The 15399-nt window shown below is 40.7% G+C and overlaps 1 protein-coding gene across 2 annotated transcripts in view; it reads left to right on the plus strand.

The window, feature by feature from the left end:
• Positions 1–12566, plus strand: part of C1QTNF7 (C1q and TNF related 7) — a 49927-nt gene extending 37361 nt beyond the window's left edge. For both annotated transcript variants that reach the window (XM_068679947.1, XM_068679946.1), the window contains exons 2-4: positions 9734–9932; positions 10833–11078; positions 11557–12566. In XM_068679947.1, the coding sequence (XP_068536048.1) occupies positions 10841–11078; positions 11557–12188 (870 nt within the window). In that variant the 5' untranslated portion in view covers positions 9734–9932; positions 10833–10840 and the 3' untranslated portion in view covers positions 12189–12566. The remainder of the gene's footprint in view (positions 1–9733; positions 9933–10832; positions 11079–11556) is intronic.
• Positions 12567–15399: the final 2833 nt, after the last annotated feature.

The following is a 15399-nucleotide window of genomic DNA, read 5'->3' on the forward strand; positions in this document are numbered from 1 at the left end:
ACAGGAGTCTATGTGTGCATGGGCACACACATGCATGCATACACACACTTGATTAAGATTAAATTATGCCCTGGCTGAGGGATAATAACTTCCTGAATTCATCTGAAAGACCTTAAGTTAGAAAAAAAAAAAAATAAATTAAAATTAAGAATTTTTTCAGCTGTGTATCTTAATTCCATGCCATAATAATTTTTACTGCTGAAAGAAATGGTCATTTTAATCAAGGCAACAGACATCTTGGCCATGCTTTTTCTATTTTCAGCTTTACTTGCAAGTAAATACATTTTGGATCTTTACAGGTTGTCATCTAAGTGGAAACTGCAGAACTCTTTACCCCCATGGAAACTTGAAGTGAATATGCTCTAAGCCTTGCATGACTCTTTCTTTCTTTTTATAATGGAATTGTAAAGATAGTTCTGGGTGACAGCTCACTAGAAGTGACTCTGGCACACCGTTTGTTTTAGAGTAGGAAGAATTCCTTAGATAAATAATACATTTAAATCAATGTTGCTATTTAAAATGCAAAAATGCTTATGGCACACAGCTGTCATAACAGCTTCACAGAAGATCCTGTCTGAAGAAAATTATTTGAGATTTTTCTCACAGTCTTCAGCCAATCCAGCTGGTACACTCAGAGCACAGTGTACCACACAGACTTTCGTCCACTAAATATACATTCAATATATGGAGATTCAATGTGAAGAATATATTCAATATTCTTCATTTGAGTAAGAAGTCTCCATCCATGCTGGCTGCCACATGGTGGCAACTTGATCAATGTGAGGAAGACTGGATGGAGCAGGGTCTTCCTAGGATGGCTCTAACACCCTGTGACTCAGGGCTAGGTGGGACTTTTGTTGGCAGGCTGAGATCAGGGCAAGTTCATTTGAAAATGAAATTAAATTGGTTGCCAAACACTGAGAACTTCTGGCCACCCAGGAATGCCCACTTATGTCCCACGTAGAGCCTGTTGAGGTCACACAGGCATCATTCACATGAAGAACACAGCTGAGGTAAAATCCCCTGCTCAGCAGCCCAAGGTCAGCCTTTCCTTCCAACGAGTGTCAAGGTGGCTGACAGCTGCACCGTCTTCATGATATCCCCGGGGAGAACCTAGGGAAACAAACACCTCTCAGATAGGATGAATGTCAACAAACAGTAAAACTATTGCTGTAAGAACTTAAGTGAGAACACACTTTTGAGGCCAGACAAGACACTTGGTTTTGATGCAGCTATGCCTAGCTCCATGAGGCTGAATTTTTTCTTAGTGATAAGCAGGGGTATGGCTGATGCTCTGTTATGAAGTAAAAATTGACCAACTCTCAGACACTAGACCTCATCCGCACAGCACTGAAGAAACTGCGAGAATTATGCCGATTTTATCCATTTTAATCTCCCATGAGAGAACTGATCTGAAATATGAAATGTCAGTTCCCAATTACTTAGGAAAGGAAGAATCTGAAAAGTGCTTTTGAAATAACCTACTTTTACATCACCAGAGCAATATTATCTCTGTTATTATTGATGTTGTTGTTTTACCGATGAAGAAAAAAAAAGCACATAAACCTAAATAATTGCCACAGAATAGACATTCAGCTGATCAAGAAATAGAAATTAGATCTCCTGAAAGAAAAATCTGTGCTGTGTTTTCTTTCTTCCTCTCTGTGAATCTGATCCAACACCTTCAGTAAGATTTCCATTTGATTTCAGTGTGTACAGAATCAGGCTGACAAATGATTATGTGTACCAAATTGAAGTTGTCGTCTCACAGTAAAATTTCATTTTTTAAGTGCATTCATCATTCCTCTGCTCTGCTCTGCTCTGCTCTGCTCTCCTCTCCTCTTCTCTTCTCTCCTTTTTTCTCCTCTTCAGTATCTTCTGCTTGTTAAATTCTTTCTAAAGGGTTGTTAGAACATCTTTTAATTAGGATCTATATTAGATTATAATAGTTGGCAAAACAGATTGATAGACTCATGCTCTATACAACAGCATTAGTTTGTCCCTTTCAAGATCTGTGTAAATTATAAAACATATAAATGAAATAATACAAATTTTTTCTTCATAATATTTTTTCTTGGAGATTTAAAGCTGCCTGCCTGAAATGTCCAAGTCAGAAATACAGAGGGAAAAATATTAGTTTCAGTGTTAGAAATACCGTAAGCAAAAAGCTCTTCTAATGGATTTGAAAATTTTCAGTGTGCTGTAGGAACAATCCAAACATTTCTTCAAATCAACAAGCTTGACACTTACATCTTCACATTACATAGCAGTTTGCACATTCAGAAATAATAATAATAATTCAGACTGAGGGCCTGGAAATCCAAACAGCCCACAGAAATGGTTCTCCTCGGGAGGCTGATGAAAGAAAGAGCAAACCTTGAAGGGCAGCAGTCGGCCATGCAGCACGGTGAATGCCGCAGCAGGGAGAGGGGCACGGATCCATACAGAATTAAACAGATCTCTACGTGCCTTCTGCTGAAAATTATAATTTCCCTCTGTGTAGAGTGGGCTCAAGCTGCCAGATCAGGATCGTAACGCTTTATTTTTTTTCCAATTTGCTTCCAGAGCCAGGAGGGCAGTAATGGGATGGATTGTCCCCCACCCTGCCATGGCCCAGGACCCAGTTCAGCCCAGCTGACCACTACCCATGGGCTGATGTCCCAGTTAGGTCTCACACAACCCCAAAGCAATTCCTGACAGCCTGCTCCCTGCTGGGGTTGTGGGCAGCCCCCAGTGCTCCCAGGGGAGCAGCCAGCCCTCCCCTGATACACACACCTACACTGGATGTGAGGTTGTTGAAAATCGGGCCCATAAACTAGAAATGCAGGCGCTGTGTGGGTGCCAGAGGGTGGGCTTGGCTGGAGCTGGTGTTTCTGTGAAGCGTGATGGGAAGCACGATGCATCATCCTCTCTGCTCTTGTACAGAAACACAAGCCTTTGTTTCAATAGAATGCACTACGCCATATAGGGTTGACATTTAATTTATTTTATGGCTCAAAACTGTTTAGAGATATCTTTCTAACATGCGTGTCCTTCAGTCTCACAGACAAAGATGTTAATCTCACTGAAAATCAACTTGTTATTTAAAGATTTGATTTAATCAGGAAGAAGTGTAATTAAAAAACATGCTATTACCCAAAAGCAGACATTACATAAATTTCATTCTATTTTTATATCTTCCTGGCTCCTATCTCCGGGATCTGACATTAACCATAACAATCACAAATGCGACTGAAACAGGCCAAGTTCCCCTTTTTCTTTTCCAGTGTAAATATAGGAGTAATGCTGTTGAAGTAATAGCTTTGAGGTAGGCTCACTCCACGAGACCAGGATTTTTCTGCACACAGCCACTAATCGTCAGGAAACTACGCTGATCTCCAGGCCAGGATTTTATCTCACACATTGACAAGTCCCATGTCAGACCTTCAGGGTGCACAGAATGCGGCAGCCTGGCAGTCTCAGGCTCGGACACCTGTTAACATGGTCCTATGTCAGGAGATTTCACTCAGTTTGCAGGGTGGTGTTTTTAAAAGCACCTAAGGTTACAAAGCACTGGTGCCATTTTCAAAATTCCTTAGTCTTTCAGAAGTTCCAGCCCCACTGGTTTAGAGCAAGGCTTAAGCTTTTAAATGCATCTATCATTTCTGTAGATGAGACATGGCCTCCTGAGACATGCATCTTTGTGAGGTTCAGCTTCACAGCCACCACCTCTCCGTAAAGTCATGCTTAAGTAAGTTTCATGTTGAGACTCTCCCTTTGGTGTTCCTGAGCATTGAGTTCAAGAAGCGTTTGGACAACACTCTCAGACGTCTGGTCTGACTTTTGGGTGGTCCTGTGCCGAGCCAGGAGTTGGACTTGTTGATCCTTTTGGTCCCTTCCAACTCGGGATGTTCTGACTCTATGACGCTATGACAATGGTGCACCAAAGGTCAGAAGATGGAGACAGTGCAGCTAAGTCTGGGCAGTGGATGACGTAGTGCCCTGCAGACTTAGTCCTGCAAGAAATCTAGCAGCATTCAGAGGCTACACATTGCTCAGGCACTGAGCTCTGTGAGCCTGTGCAGCCAGGGTCTGATATAGGCTTTTTATAAACTGGAACTTCGGGGAACTTTCATAAATGAGCTCAAAGATCTCAGCACCTTGAAGTTACTTCTTACTCAGGAACATCTAATTCCAGAATACAGGTTTGCTACATCTGTTTTCAAACACACGATGGTGTAGTTACCTTGTGAAGGTTCTCAAGCAGAAACCTGGGAGCTGTAATGAGATTTTTTCAGGGCTTGTATTGTCTGGGCCCTGCTGGTATGTGCAGTTCTGCATTCATGAGAGCACAGCTTGGCAGCACCTGCCTTGGCTCCCAGCATGGAGCACTCTAGAAATTCCTGCTTTTGTGTGGCTACACATACACTCTCAGGAATAAAATTGAGACTATAGGAACTTTACAATGCCTTCCATCTTCTAAGTGTCATATACATGTAAATAAAAAGTAATCAGTCTTCAACTGTCTTGTCAGACATGCATACTTATCCAAATTTTGCAGTTAGAAAATTAAGGTGTCAAAATTTAATTCTACAGAGAAGGGAAAGGTGACTTTATAATACCTTTGCACTTACCAGTGTGTTAGAGACCACTTACAATATCACATGAAATCAAGGAACCACAACAAATAGTGTTTACCAAGCCATTTCTGCCATGCCAGCATTAGTTGGGGATTTGCCCATGTTGGCAAAGTTTCCAGTTCTCCTCTTGGAAAAGTTAATGCCTTGCTGTGTTATAACAGCAGCACAGAGGGACCCTCTGTACACTTAAATGTTGCTACCATAACTGTAAGTGTTTGCAGTGTGAAAAAAAAAAAATAATAATAATAATAATAATAATAATAATTCCTGTCAAACCCTGTACAGGTGACCTCTTCCACATAGAGCACAACAGGGAGAGGAGATCACCACTTTTGGCTGCTCCCTGCCCCAGACCATAGTTTCCACTGCTCCTCCAGCAGATAAGTTTGTGTGAGCCTTCCCCAGACCAATTTAGGGCAAATCAGCTGGATTAACCCTGACCAAGGAATTAAATTGCTCCTTCAATCTTTGCTGGGCTTGATGTAGAGATGTCCCTGGCTGGGTGCCTGCTTTTCCGCAGGGTTCCCGGAAAGGCTCCGTGCCTGGGTGATATCATCTGATGGGCTTCCAGAAGGCAACAATGTGCTGGGGGAGGAGTGTCCCTTTTGGGGTCTGGAAGCTTCCTTCTCTGGATGAGATGGTGAACACTGCTCTTTGGTACAGTATGCTGTCACCGAGGGAGCAACTGGGTGAAGGAGAAGCAGACTTCAGAGGTGCCTGTGGGTAACAAATGACATTTACCTGAGTGGGTAAGAATTAAGCCATGCCCAGGGACTAGAAACCATTTAGCCAGAAATCCAGTGAAGTGCCCTAACTTGGGCTTGCTCTCTGTGTCCTGAGCTCACTTGGCCAGCTGTCATTCACCCCTGGGCACTTTTTATGCACTTTTCATTCACAAAACCCAGGTGTAAAGGAAAGTGAGCACAAGGCAGAGGAAGTAAGTCCCTTATGATGTGTGGCAACAATCTATGAATTTTGTTCTTGTTTGTTCTTATGTACCCAGTAGTCTGATATTTTCATTTTTGGCTATTTTAGCTCTTTCCATGCCATTCAAAATGGTTTGCCCAGTCTGTTCTCCATTTCACTTTTGTCATCCCAAGGATGGAAATCTGAATGATCTAAGATAGGAGATGGAAATTCTCATCAGCTCTGGCAAAACTGGGGAGGAATCAGTACAAGGATGCCCGCCTGAACTGAAGGGAACTCCCCAGGAGATGGACACAGTGCTCTAGGCATCCATCCACATGTTTAGATGCCTATATGTTTCCACATGCTTGTCTCCAGATCATATTCACAATTAAACCTTCAAACTGCAAGTGATTCCTGAAGCCAGCCTATTGTGATTTATGGCTCTTCTCTCTCTCTCTCTCTCTCTTTTTTTAGGGAAATAAAGGAACCTTTTAAAAGGTCTGTAGCCTAGGTGTAAGGATCCTGAGTCTTCCAGAGTGAAATACTGACCATTTTTCAGTAAGAAAGAAATTGCAAGCAAACTTCTTATTGTCCCCACATTGCAAACTGTAAGCAAATGGCCTAACTTCTCAGCTGCCTGTCAAGACAAATTCTGTCAGGTTTCATTTATCTCTTTCTGTGTTCTGGTGCAGTTAGTGGCAAAATTGCTTTGCTTGCCAGCCCTCATGTGAAAATTCCCCCCAGCTGAGGCAGACTATCTCACTGATACATGCCTTGATCGGATTCTAGGGCATTTTTAGCAAAAACAACCTTGTAAATAATAAGAAATGCTGGAACCAGAAAGGGACAGTATGTTTCAAGTCAGAGACTGAGAAATGAAATGACTCTCACTGCTCTGATATTTTAAAAATCAAACACATTGAACTTCTGGTCTTGATTATAAGCTCTCTATTTTTTTGTGAAGACATGGTTGAAGAATCTGACTGCACTCAATGTGGTTATGAAGGAGGCTGTTCAAACATGACTGAGTGCACACTGAAGCAAATGAGACCATTAAATGTCAGCACTGCTAATAAGGCCTTTATGGATTGTTTTCTCAGAAATATTTAGCTAATGTTCTTTTCCACTAGCTGATCCCTTTGGGCATGATCAGTCATTCTAGGACTGGGAATCAAAAGTTCAGAGTGCTCAGAAAGTTTCAGGTCACTCTATCCCCCTTAAGGGAAATAAAGACAATGTGAAACTACGTGAGGATTGATGGATTGTGAAACTAACCCATGGAGCGTGGCAATGGCCACCTGTGGGCTGGATTCTTTTCTTGCAAGGCACTGGTGGAGCTCTGGAAGTCCAGCACAGTCTCTGTAATACAAAACAAAACTGACACATCCGTAAGCCTGTGCTCAACTGGAGGTGAATGGCCAACATAAAATGGCTAGACAAAGCAAACAAACAAACAAACAGGGAAGACTTTTGTTTTAGATAACATAAAAATCATTTCATGCAAAAAACCTGCAGTGCTTGGCATCCTAGACTCCATGACACGGTTCCTGAAGCTATATAGGGCAGTTATAGGGTAGTCTGAACATGAAGACTCAGCTGGCTTGGAGGGAAATGTGGACCAGAAAAAGACAAGCACAGCTGCTTGTCTATCCAAGCTAACTGTCAAGAGTATCTCTCTTTCCTTCTCATCCTGACTTATTATCTCCTTCTCAACCTCATTTCTTCTACCACAGATCTCCTGTGGATGGAGAGCTGGAGAAGGCCTGGACATCCCCCAGTGGGGATGCAAGGTGCAGTGATGTGAAGCAGTATGGGCCTTTGCTATTCAAGAGGCACAATATGTACACACTATTATGTTCTGCACTGCTAAGCCATTGCCAATGCCATTGCCATCACCAATGCTGCAGATAGAAAGCGACCAGGAGTATTAATACTTCTCATCTACATCTTTTTTTCACAAGGAAGTTAAATACATTTTCCCCTCCTTCTCAGATGTTTGTGCATATGTGCTGGAAGTGAACTCAGAGCTTGCAGGAATACAGCCAGGATAGCTTGTGACTAACAATTACTGGCTTTTGACCCAGCTTTTATTTATAAAAGATTGATGGGAAATCTTTTGTGATTGTTTCATGACAATGCCAATTAGTAAATTTTAAAATTAAGATGTGCATAGCTGGACAAGGGAGGACAATTAGGTCATATACCAGGAAGTCTCAAAACTGGGAATTTGCTGCATACCCCTTAATTCTTAAGCTTAAAAAAATGTTAATGAGTACAGTCTGAGTGTGTTGAAAATGCAGCGAGACTTGATGCTAACGACCCTGTTACCCAGTATGTAGCTTTGATAGGAATGCAATGAATGGAGCAACTTTCCAATGTAGATCTGTCATGTCAACAGATTTGTAGCATATTAGGTCCAGAATAGCTTTGAAAATATTTTTCTGATATTGAAAAAAATTAGATGATCTTTTAGGTTCATGCACAAGGGCTGTGATCATGCTGCTCATGCCACCTTCATTTAATAAAACTGTTCCAGAAATTGCTGTGTGTTAAAAGTGATGAGCATGTCTATAGCCTTCCAGTGAAAGCTTCGGCGTGCACTCTTACTCTGCCTACTGGATTTGGTACCTATTGAAATGCTACTTTCTAAACCTGGAGGAACATTGTTCTAATCCTGTGTTAGAATCATATCATTATTATCTTTGGTGCTGACTCTAGTGAAGATGATTGTTATTGCTGTTAACAAGAATACCATCTGCTTATTCTGGCTTTGTGATTTGGATAAAAGAACGAACTCCTCAAAAAGTTGTTTTTCTTTGAACAAAAAGTATTTGGCACATATAAATGACATTGTTTCCTATTCCAGCTTACAGACAAAAGTGTCTATTTTTTGAAAAGAACAACCAGAAACAAGAAGCAAAGTCTAATATTTGACTCATTTTCTGCCTATCAGTTAACTCTATGTGATCAAGTGCTTTGTTGCAATATAGGTGACTCCTGAAAAATTGATCTGGGAGGGGTTTTCCAAAACCCTTCCCAAAGTACATTATTTCCATGGCCTTAGCAGACACGTGTCCCATATTTCTTGTAGGCACATGAGAAGAACAGGTGGAAAGGTCTGGGAGCTGGAGACAGCTTCTTGCATCAGGAAGCTCCTGGCCAGCCAGGGACAAGCAGCTGTGTGCAAGTTCTCATTCTGGTTTGTAGAATACCCTGGAATTAGGCAAACCCAGCAGTTGTTGATATTATTTTTGCCTGGCTTATGTACAACACGATGTGAGAACATCGAGCCTGTTGATTCAGACTTTCATCTGGCAAAGGGCAATTTTTGTTCCAGCCCTTGATCCTTAGGTTGTGTCTGCTTCTTATCCATCAGCTCTGTGTAAAATCCACAGGCAGCCTAAGGCATCAGCTCCCTCCAAGCTGCTCCCTCCTGTCTAACTGCTTTAAATTACTCTTCTCTGCAAAGAGCTTTGTTGTCCCCAATTTAAGTCCCATGAAAATCTATGAGCTTTATTTGGGTACCCTCAGTAGAACATCAGAGCAAACGTTGCTGTGAAGTTTGTGCTTATAGCTAACTACTGCCTTGGAGTTATCATTTGCTCTTCTCCTGTAATGTTACACATTCATATGTTAATCCACTCTTGGAAGCTGTTGTGCCTGCCTGTATTGTGAGCCTTTATCAAATGATGGCAAAATTAATAGTTTGGTTTCTGCCAATTTGATACAAGACGCTTAATATGAAAAGCAGCATATAAACCACTGAAGATAATTTCGGAGCATCACTTCTCTTCAACAACAATCTTCATGCTTTTTTTTCTGCATCAATATCAAGATGCAGCCTCACATTTCCTGTTCTTGGTAAAGAGTGTGTATGTGCATGTGAGTGTGAATATGCTGTTTTTTTGCTGTGCTGAATAGATTTGGCTATGCCATATATTATGTCATGGCCAAGGAAATATTATGAACTGCAAGCAAATCTATCTGTTTGTGTTTTTGTTTTGTTTTGTTTAAATCAATCAGTCAGTGCCAATCATATAACTGAGAAGGGGCTGTGAAGAATTACTTTATTGAATCATTTTGTAATTTCTTAAACAATGAGTTTGAGAATTAATCTGATATTCACTGTAAAATAAAGGTAGGTGGCATTTCACAGAGATATTTTTCTGAGTCCCCCACTCTCTATCTTCTTTTTCATCCCACAGAAACCAGTGGACTCTGATTTGCTTCTGTGCTGTAAATTAGCTCTGAAGGAATGGACAACCCAAACAAAACCCCCCACAGACGCGTTCTGAGAATCCAGCCAGTGAGCTAGAAGAAACAGCTTGACTCACAAAATCTCACCTGACCCATGACTGAGTCTCAGCTAGTGCAACACTAACTTCACACATCTTTGTGTATCAGGTACTGCCACTCCTCAGCACATTCCTGTATGTACAGAGCTTTTTCTTTATTCCCTCAGTGTATATTGTGCAACAGAGAAATCCAATTTACTCCGAGTCGTTTATGAAAACATCCAACCACAATATGGAATACTTCAAAGAATTTTATTTTAAGATATTGTGACTCAGTTTGTTTCATGTGACAGCCCAAGCCAGGCTTAAAGAGAAAACCTGGCTGGCAGCCCCTTTGCAGCTGCTCTGCACAGGGCAGCTGTCTGGTTCCGCCTGACCGACTGCACCAGGGGGTACAACCAAGCACTGAAGCTGTAATCTCTTACTGGTGTCCCTTCTGAAGACTTAGCGAGTTTCTGCTATGGGTAATCAGGCTGGAGATCCATTTATAATCTCATGGGCTTCAAAATGAAGTGAAGGTGCAAGCTTTGTCCTCACTCGAAAAGACTGCTCCCACTGGCATATCCTCCTGGCATAGGTACAGCTCCCTCCGGCAGGACTTATATTCTCTGTAATATATAAACACACAAAATACAGGTCAAAATACACAAAGACAAAATAAAACATGCCAGCAAAGGGCTTGGCATTGAAAAATCAAGATTCTTTTTTTGTAAATGTCAAAATTTGGTCCAGAAAGCTGGTGTTTGCAAGTTACACTATGTCAGCCTACAGGCTACTTGGAAGACATAGAGTAGCATATACTGTGAGCAAAAAAATGTTCAGCATGGCAGGCTTTCCCTCTTGCCTTGCACATGGATCCTGATGACTTGGAAATGCCCGTTTGGTCCCTGTGCATGTACATGTGCATAATGCATCACTGTGTGATGCTTGTTAGCACTCTCAGAGCCATCTGACTGCGATCAGAGAGCCATGGTGTGCACAAACTCTTACATATATGCATTTTTTCCAGATCCAAGGATGTTTGTGTTGCTTTACGTTACAAGCTTTGCCATCTACACAAGCGAACAACCTCTTCAAAGCCAGTTCAAAGGAGAGAATTACTACACCAAATACATTTGCAGCATCCCCGGGTTGCCAGGCCCTGTAGGTCCCCCTGGAGCTAACGGATCCCCAGGGCCACACGGACGCATTGGTCTTCCTGGAAGAGACGGTAGAGATGGCAGGAAGGGAGAAAAAGGTGAAAAAGGGAGCGCAGGTATCGAATATTTGTGTAAACTATCACCGTAGTACAACAAAATAAACCCTTTCCCCATCACTGTTATATGTGCATGTGATGAATGGGTGCACGTGCCTGTGTGGGCTTAAGTGTGATGCATGTATATGTGGTGAGAGAAAGAAAAGATATATTTTAGATATGCCAAATATGCATATAGGGAGATACATGCAAATAAATGTAAAGACATAACTTTCCTATGCATGGATACTAAACCAAAATTGGGAAAAATGAAGGATGTGTATAGAAAAAAAAGGGGCTCCTGGGCTGTGGGGTCCACTGCTCTGCTCCAGCCTGCCATTCCTTTCACAAACTTATTAGAAGATTTTGAAAGTATTTTTGGAGTATTTTGAAATTCTGACCCTGCTTTTTTGGCTTGTCCAGACAAACCCAGTAGCCCACACAAACACTTACTGAGATGATATGTGCAATGATTAACTAACTTGAAATGTTTTTGAAGGTTTAAGAGGAAAAACTGGGCCGTTAGGACCAGCTGGAGAGAAAGGAGACCAAGGCCAGTCTGGTAAAAAAGGACCTGGAGGACTGGCTGGTGCCAAAGGTGAAGTAGGTCCAGCTGGACCACCTGGACCTAAGGGAGATAAAGGAGACCGAGGAGAGCCAGGTGCACCGGGGGTCTGTAAGTGTGGACAGATCGTGCTGAAATCTGCCTTTTCTGTTGGCATCACCACCAGCTACCCTGAGGAAAGATTACCGATTGTGTTCAATAAAGTCCTCTTCAATGAGGGTGAGCATTACAACCCTTCCACGGGGAAGTTTATTTGTGCCATCCCAGGGATTTATTATTTTTCTTATGATATCACCTTGGCAAACAAGCACCTTGCGATCGGGCTGGTTCACAATGGGAAGTACCGGATAAAGACATTTGATGCCAACACAGGAAACCACGACGTAGCTTCTGGATCTACGGTCATCTACCTTCAGCCAGAAGATGAAGTATGGCTCGAGATCTTCTATGCTGACCAAAATGGTCTCTTTTCAGACCCAACATGGGCAGACAGCTTGTTTTCTGGATTTCTTTTATATGTCGATACAGATTATCTCGATGCTTTATCAGACGAAGATGACCTCTGAAGCAGATGACATCGAATCACACCCATACTGGACACTCCAGCACAGGATTTTATCTAGCCATGTGTGGGACACAAAACTGAGAAGGACCAATCTGGGAGTTGAATTTTGCTTTGACAGGAACCAAATCTGAGTTCAGATGGATGTTTCTAGAATCTAAGCTGGATTCTTTACCAAACAGCAGGGATATCTAAAGGAACAATAATTAATAAAAGACTGCATCGCTCCAGGACTGACTGCTCTCGAAAGTTATGTTGATAAAACTATTTAAACAAATTTAAGATACTGTACATTGGATTTTATATAAAAATATATAAAGTTGGAATGTAGAATGGATATTTTGTATATGATATTAAAATAAAATTGAATAATTGACAGCAATATCATCTTTGGTCATTTTAAGACAGAAAATGCATTAAAAACAGAAAATATATATTTTTTTATGTTGTTTTTTTTTTTTTTTTTAAAAGGAATAAAATAGGAATGTCTGCTTCAGAATTCAGCTGAACAGGTCACAAGCACATTCTCGTCTGATATTTACACCAACAAAAGACATTCATAGAATCACAGAATCATTATGGTTGGAAAAGTCCTCCAAGATCATCTGGTGCAACTATCCCCCTACCAACAATGTCACCCACTAAACCATGTCCGTAAGCACCACATCCAACCTTTCCTTGAAAGCGACTCCACCACTTCCCTGGGCAACCTGTCCCAATGCCTGACTGCTCTTTCTGAGAAGAAATGTCTCCTGATTTCCAACCCAAAGCTCCCCTAGCACAACTTGAGGCCATTCCCTCTAGTCCTAAGCAATTAACCTCCCAAAAAGTGCCTGCAGATTTGTACTAGCTGAGGACTGCCTGATCACAGTCTTAAAAGAACAGAACAAAGTTTCTAAGCATATAAAATAATTGAAAACTGAGAGAACTGAAAACTCGCAGATAAAGAATCAGTATGCTGTTGGGTATTTTCAATGTAATTCCAAGTGGTTTTGTTACTATTTCAATGCCATTCAATGTCTTTGTGAAAAATGTGGAAGAAAATAAAAACTTTTTGCTAGAAAAATTATGGATGCCAAAAGCCTGATAGAACAGTAACCAGTAATGAGAGCAAATTATATGGAACAAACTGAGTCACGTCACTAAAGTAGGCTTACTTGTATTCTAATATGGCCAAATGCAATAAAATAAATGTAGGTCAAATCCGAGATGGAAGATTGCATTCAGGAAATCAGAGAACTTGGAAAAGATACATGGGACATCATGGATAATCAGTTAATGTGAGTCATAAGAGTAGGCTGTTGCTACAGTGCTTTGGATGTATGACCACTGGAAATACAAGTAGGTATGAGGAGCAGCATTACTTATGAAACTTATTACTTATGAAACTTACTACTTATGTCAAGGTTTCACAAACGTACTGGAAAATTCTTTAAAAAAAAACGGTTGCAGTTCTACCCATGGAGATGCAGTTCTTCCACAGGAGATCTAACAATGTCAGTTTGGCTTTCCTGTCAATGGGAAGGTTAAGAGGTGAGCTGATCACAGTCTGCAAATTTCTGGTAGTAGCTGGTACTTTGTTCCATCAGATAAGGGCATGGCAAGACCCGCTACTTAGAAACTGTAAAATTCCCACTGGAAATGAGGAACACCTTTAACCAATGGTAGTAATCAAGGACTGTAAAAATTAACTAGGGGTACCTCCTTCAATATTCAACACCTTCAAGTCAAGACTGGCCACCTTTTATTTCACGTTTAGAGATGCACTTATTTTGAAAGAAATTACAGTCTGGTTTTATCAGACCCAGATACACAGAAATCTGTTATTTCTAGCAGTTATGCAAAGAATTTCAAATGCTAGTGGTCTGTGTTACACAACCCCTACTCCCACTTCTTTGATGAACAAAGTGGGGGAAATTTCAGTCCTGTTTTGGTTTGTTTTGTTGTTTTCTTGATTTAATTAAGAAAGTTACAATCAAACAAAATTTCACAAAAATACTGCTGAGATTGCAAAATGAAGAAATGTTAGCAGTACAGTTATATATGGAATACTAATTTACACCCCCTGCATCTGATCCCTCATTTCCCCATGCATTAACGTGTGTCTTTGAGGATGTGATTGCTGCTTTATGCAGTGAACAGGTGTACAATTCTGCCCACAAATCAAAGTGGCAACGCCTGTATAACCCTCACTTTATTTCATGGTGTGGTGGAAGACTAAAGGGGATTATTTTTCTAACTAGACATCAAATTTATTAGTTTTATACAAGGGCTGCTTCCCATGAAAAATAGGGAAGAAAACACTTAGAGATTCAGTTCATCATTGTGCTGTATGACCATTTATACATCTGCAAATCAAGCACGAAATGAGTGCAAAATTCTGCCCAATCACCATTTTATACCAATGATTTATTCCAGTTCCTCACAGCCCAGCAGTGACAGCACAAGGCACAAACGAAGGCACTCAGCAGCGCTCACTGCTACCCGCAGGGAATTTCCACAGGAGAGAACAGAGGATCACAGCAGGCCTGTAACATCCAGGACACACAATAGATGTGGGATCGGGCCTATAACATGCATTATGCAAAAACACAACTAATAAAAGTATTTCATTACATATTTAATTTAAGAAAATAACATAGAAATAGGTTTACAACATTGGACTTCATATTGGAGTTTATATTAGGACTAACAAATCAGTTTTTATTACGGCAACACTCATAAATATTTCACATCTTCAAGTTAGAAAATTTCCTATAAACTATACTTAAGAAAACAGCATGACTGATTTTCTTCAGGCTCTAGAGAAACATATTTGTGGCTTATCATAAATCTGGAAATTTTCAGACAAAACTAATTTTTCACCATTGAATAGAGAAAAATGGGCCATTGTAATGAAAAGTTACTGGCTACCATCCTAACTTAAATCAAGCTGCTTCCCTGCAATAATTTAGTAAAAATGATTGAAATATAAAAGAGATATTTTAACCACACCTATGTTGAAAATGACATCATGGGAATAAGTAAACCAAGAGTTATTGCCTCCCTCTACTTAATAATTTTAGATTTATTTTTGTACAGTCATAGAAAAGTCATTTTAGCTTGCCTAAGTTTTCCCATTTGGATTATGTAGCTATTTGAACAGTTTAATATTTTGGCAGAAACTGTTAAAAACAAATAATTCTGATGAATTATTCCTATAGGTTTTGGCAAGC

The sequence above is a fragment of the Anas acuta genome, chromosome 4 (assembly GCF_963932015.1).
Source record: "Anas acuta chromosome 4, bAnaAcu1.1, whole genome shotgun sequence".
NCBI lineage: Eukaryota > Metazoa > Chordata > Aves > Anseriformes > Anatidae > Anas > Anas acuta.